We start from the raw sequence: 5000 nt of genomic DNA, 5'->3' as shown, positions 1-5000 counted from the left end.
GTTGGTCCAGGTTCCACTGTCCTACCCATGACACTGTATGTGCATTAAGCAAAATCAGTTTGACTGACTTGAAATATTTGTATCATCATATTAACTAATATTTTCTGTGATATCAATTGTAGCCTATAGATGCTGACATTGGTTTAGGGGGGCCACTTGGTTCCCATGGCGAGATGGCACCCCCTCAGGTGTCACCAAGAAGGACAGATAATATACCTCAAATATCACCACGGCAGCAAGGCACTTCTCCATCATCTCTTCCAACTAAACAGGGCTCTGCTGAGTCTACTCTGGTGTCCTTGTTATCGCAGCCACCTTCAAAGGATGACAAACATTTAAGAAGACCCAGTGGTTCTGAGCAGGAGTTTCCATCACCTAAGGTCAATACCATGGCATCGTTGTTTCTCCTTTTAGAAAATTTAATGATTATCATATGGGATTTGGTAGGATGGTATGGTGGAAGGTTTAATTACTGACAAGATACAAGGCTGTTACTGTCCGAGTATATCATGATAGTTTTAATAGACTGAAGCTATTAAGAGTTTTCCAGGTTAGGGAATGGTGTAGTAGCTTGAGCACTGACCTCCCAACAGTATGGCTGGTATGCTAACTCTTAAAGTAAATCCACAAGTAGGCTGACCTTGTGTTGGCTTTCGACTTTGCTCTGAAAGTGTTTCTGTGGAGGTACAGTACTTGTTATTTTTCTTCTCTCAACCAAAAAGCAGTTTCATTGATTGCAGATGAAAGCTAGGGTGGGTTACTATTATTATTTCCATTTTTACTCAACCCCCCCCCCCCCCTCACCATCCCTCTTCCTCCCTCTTGGAAGAGGTGCAAGTCCAGCAGGGTTAGCCCCTTCCTCCTCCACTTACGTGCCACCAGTACCTGTTGGTGGGTATTATATCAGATGTATTTGTAAAGATAGTCCATCAGCTGAGAGCCAAGGTGTTAGGTTTACAGTAATACTCACTTATTTTTAATATTTGACTATTCAGGATCATGAAAAGGTATGATGGCAATGCTAGATCGGTAGCTTTGTTCCTGAAAATTACATTTCAAATACGCAGGATCTCATTTCTTGTATTGAACACATTGTTCTCTGTTTTCTGATGTATTTTACAAAATGCATGGACATAACAGCAAAATTGTGGCCATTGGGTGAGCTGAGGGAGTGTACATGTATTTGAAATGTAATTTTCACGATGAAAGCTACCGTTCTAGCATTCCCATACTGAATATTGAAAGATTAGAATAAAATAAGTCTTGATTTGTTCCCCAAAAGTGAGTTTTGAAATCCTTTCAGCTGATGGACTAAGAGGAAGAGAGTGCAATTCCAGAACGAAGAGATAGCAGAGCAAGGTCACAACCCAATGATTAAGAATCCTGTGTACTAATTATTACTACTACACTACTGACCTCTCTCTCAGGGTTACATGTAGATGATGAACTTTCTTAGTAATCAGTGTTTTAGGTAATTCCCATGAAAATGACGTACTATCCAGATTTTTTTCAAACTTGGCACAATTGATATTCATACACATTCTGGTCAGAGTTTTTCTCTGTCCTTGTGTGGGCCCATTTCCATTAGTAGGGCTAACGCTCACATGGTTCATATGGCCAGGGTACAAAACTAGCACTTCACATTACACTCTAATCAGTTAAGTCTGTTGAAATATAAGTGCTACACGGCCAACGTTTGTAAACACGTAACCCTTCCTTGTACTTGTACATGTTCATTGCCGTGACTTTAACACCGTCAGTTCCCACGGACTGCTTCCGTCTCACCTTGTAGCTCAGTCGGTAGAGCAGCGGTGATCTAACCCGAAGGTCGTGGGTTCAATTCCCACCCTGGTCAGAGTTTTTCTCTGTCCATGTGTGGGTCCATTTCCATTAGTAGGGCTAACACTCACATGCTACATATGGGGTACAAAACTAGCACTTCACATGACACTCAAATCAGTTAAAGTACATATGACACAAAATTCTATATTTGCTTGTTCGAAAGAGCTTTTAAAATGATGAAGAACGGCGTTTATTTTATTGTGATAGCCCTCTTGGTTGCCGAGTTATTCAAGATTTTGATTTATGCAAATTAGACGACTTGTGACGTCATATAGTGGACACAAGATGATTTAAAATCACAAAAAATGGAACATCTCTAAAGACTTTTTCTGTATAGAACTGAAACTTTTTGCAGTTCTTATACTCGTTACAAAGTTTCATGATATGGCCCAGTGTGACGTTTCCATAGCAATGCAATGGGCTCCAGGCCCCCTCCATCCAAAAGGTGAAATCAGAGTTTCCCTCCCCAATAAGGGTTATTTGCTCTTGATATTCATTCAGACCGTGTGACCGAATATGGACATTACACAGCACAAGCACAAGGAAGTCTGTTAGACTCTAAAGCAACAAAGAAGGCATTTTCGATATCGGAAAGGTAGAGGTATGGTAACGAGTATGTTGCTATGGTGACATCATAATCACAATTACAATGTGCAGTTTCGGTAGCACATCAACCATGCAAAATTTCAACCCTGCAGACTTAGTATTTGCAAAGATATTCCATGTTTTGTGATTTTACATAGTTTTGTGTCCACTATGTGACGTCACAAGTAATCGCATTTGCATACATCAAAATCTTGAATAGCTCGGCTACCAAGAGTGCTATCACAATTAAGTAAACACTCTTCTTCACCATTTTGAAAGCTCTTTCAATTTTTTGTGTCATATGCACTTTAAGTCCAATAAAAGGATAGGGTCACAGTGCTTGTTTTCGTGCTGTATACATCATGTACCTTTTATTCTAAGTGTTTTTACCAAATTTTTTGAGAAGCGTTCGAAACTAGATGAACCGGAAAAATTTGTTATGTAGCCAAAGCTACTGAATGTTGCTGAAAACTTGAACCTGCTTGTTCAGTTTGTCAGGGCTATAATCTTTAAGTTAAGTGATTTCAAATTGCTCAATCTTGCAAGGAAATGTAAGCAAATTGGACCGCTACAGTCATCACCTTGCACTCAGTGTCAGGCTCCAAATGCAGTTTCATGTGACTTATCGGTGAATACTACAACTTCTACTATCCAACTTTTTTCCTCCTTAAAATATATTTTCCGTGTACCTATTACGACTAAATAAAATCATTTAAAATGGGGGGGGGGGGGGGGGGGGGGTCACCGTACTGGTTTCTTCGCAACGCAATGATAAATGAATGGCAAAGGGGCAATTTCAGCTTCAAAAGGATTATTTTCCGTGAAACGACTGGGGCGACTTCAAAATCAACAGTTATCATGATTGCACTTAAAAGCCCTTGAACAGCAAAAGCAGCCTTTGTTGCCAGCGTGAAACCCCTCCAACGCCGAAGTCACAACGTTATGCACAGTATGAGATGCGCAGTGCAAAACAAGGGAATCACCTTAATGCCTGTACAACTCAGAGACAAATGGTGCCTCTTTACTCCAAAATTATACGTGGTAACAACAACTTATCTGTTCAGACATACTGGACTGTGGACCACAATTTTTTCAGTTTGTTACTAAACAAACTATTATGCTCTGTTAGAGATATTGTATTGCTCTTTGTTTACTGTGTTCCTATGTTTGTTAAAATAATAATTAATATGTGTTCTGAAAAGAGACTTTGAGTAATTTTAAAATTTCAGGAGTTGGAGCGCTGTTCCTCAGTGAGTGGTCAGTCACCTCAGGTTGCTTCTCCAAAAAATTCTCCATTGTCAACAGCATCACCGCAAACTCCCAACTTACAAAACTCTGATGGGAAGCATTTTTTAGGTAAAAGAAGATATGAACCCCAGCTAGTAGTGGTGACGCCATTAAGATTCTCTTCTGTTTTGTCTTTGCCACTTATTTGTCAGCTAAATATACAATGTATTTAGTAATCTTTAGTTTTCTGTCAAATCTAAATTTTACAATTTACAAAAACCATAACGCTTAGTTATATTTGGATAGAAGCCCATTGATGCTGAGTTCCATGTTGCATAATTTTTTGTTGTTGTTTAGGGGTTACTCCCTCCATGGAGAGCAAAAAAGTGGACTCCATGAGGGAGAGACAAGGAAACATACCACAAGTCGTCGCAGCAGCAGCAGCAGCAACAGCAACAGCAGCATCACCATCGGTCATAGCACCTACACTCTCTAAACTACTGGCCCCTGAAACTTCTATTGCAACATCATCATCATCAGTAAATGCAACCGCCTCACATGGAGGAGCTATAGCAAAGGTACGGTGTAATGTACAGAACCTCACTTGTCTAAAGTATATGCCCGTAAAGGGAACCTCCACTCTTACGACAGATTAAATTTAAACCAAAGAAAATTATGTTTACAAACAAATTTGTTCGAAATTTGTTTTTAAAAAAACAGTGAACAGTTTATTGTCACTTTCAAATTTCACGGGCGCCGCCATCTTGAATAATTGTGACTTGTTACGGTTACCCTGTTGTTCTGACACAAAGAGCTTTTGTCTAATACCAATAGGGCAACCGTAACACCTCACAGTTATTCAAGATGGCGGCGCCCGCAAGATTTGAAAACAAAATTATAGTTATTTTTTTGTTGAAGTGGAAATTTTCTTTAAATCAGCATCCCCACAATCTTGAAGAGTCCTTGAACTGTAAGGGGAGTTCTTTTAACTTCATTTATTACTGGTGATCCTTCAGAATTCCTTACATTTTGTACAACTTACAGTGTATTGTACAGACTTTGGGATAGTTCCTTTTTGATGTCCACTTAGGGATCACTGTAAATCAGATGTGAAAGCAAGCAACAACAAGTCAAATACAGCATTATTTTTGTCTCATTCCCAATGTATGCGAAATTGAAGTAATTTTTCTATCTGAAGGAAGTACTGCTTAAAATTCGTTATCGCTATTGTCGTGCCACCAACATTTTAAGGACGATGTCTACTATTGTTATTTCACATATGTTCTGCGCATCTCGAGAAACTATGCGGAGAAAGCAAAACTTAGCAAGTGATCTTGGTATCCAAA

General features: G+C 39.3%; 1 protein-coding gene across 4 annotated transcripts in view; it reads left to right on the top strand.

The window, feature by feature from the left end:
- LOC138043124 (bromodomain-containing protein 8-like) overlaps positions 1-5000 on the top strand; it is a 43946-nt gene that overhangs the window by 22208 nt on the left and 16738 nt on the right. For all 4 annotated transcript variants that reach the window (XM_068889258.1, XM_068889255.1, XM_068889257.1 and 1 more), the window contains exons 11-13: positions 123-380; positions 3657-3783; positions 4012-4232. In XM_068889258.1, the coding sequence (XP_068745359.1) occupies positions 123-380; positions 3657-3783; positions 4012-4232 (606 nt within the window). The remainder of the gene's footprint in view (positions 1-122; positions 381-3656; positions 3784-4011; positions 4233-5000) is intronic.

This window comes from Montipora capricornis, chromosome 3 (genome assembly GCF_036669925.1).
Source record: "Montipora capricornis isolate CH-2021 chromosome 3, ASM3666992v2, whole genome shotgun sequence".
NCBI lineage: Eukaryota > Metazoa > Cnidaria > Anthozoa > Scleractinia > Acroporidae > Montipora > Montipora capricornis.
Note: the sequence above shows the minus strand (reverse complement) of the source record. Positions and strands in the feature narration are given on the sequence as shown.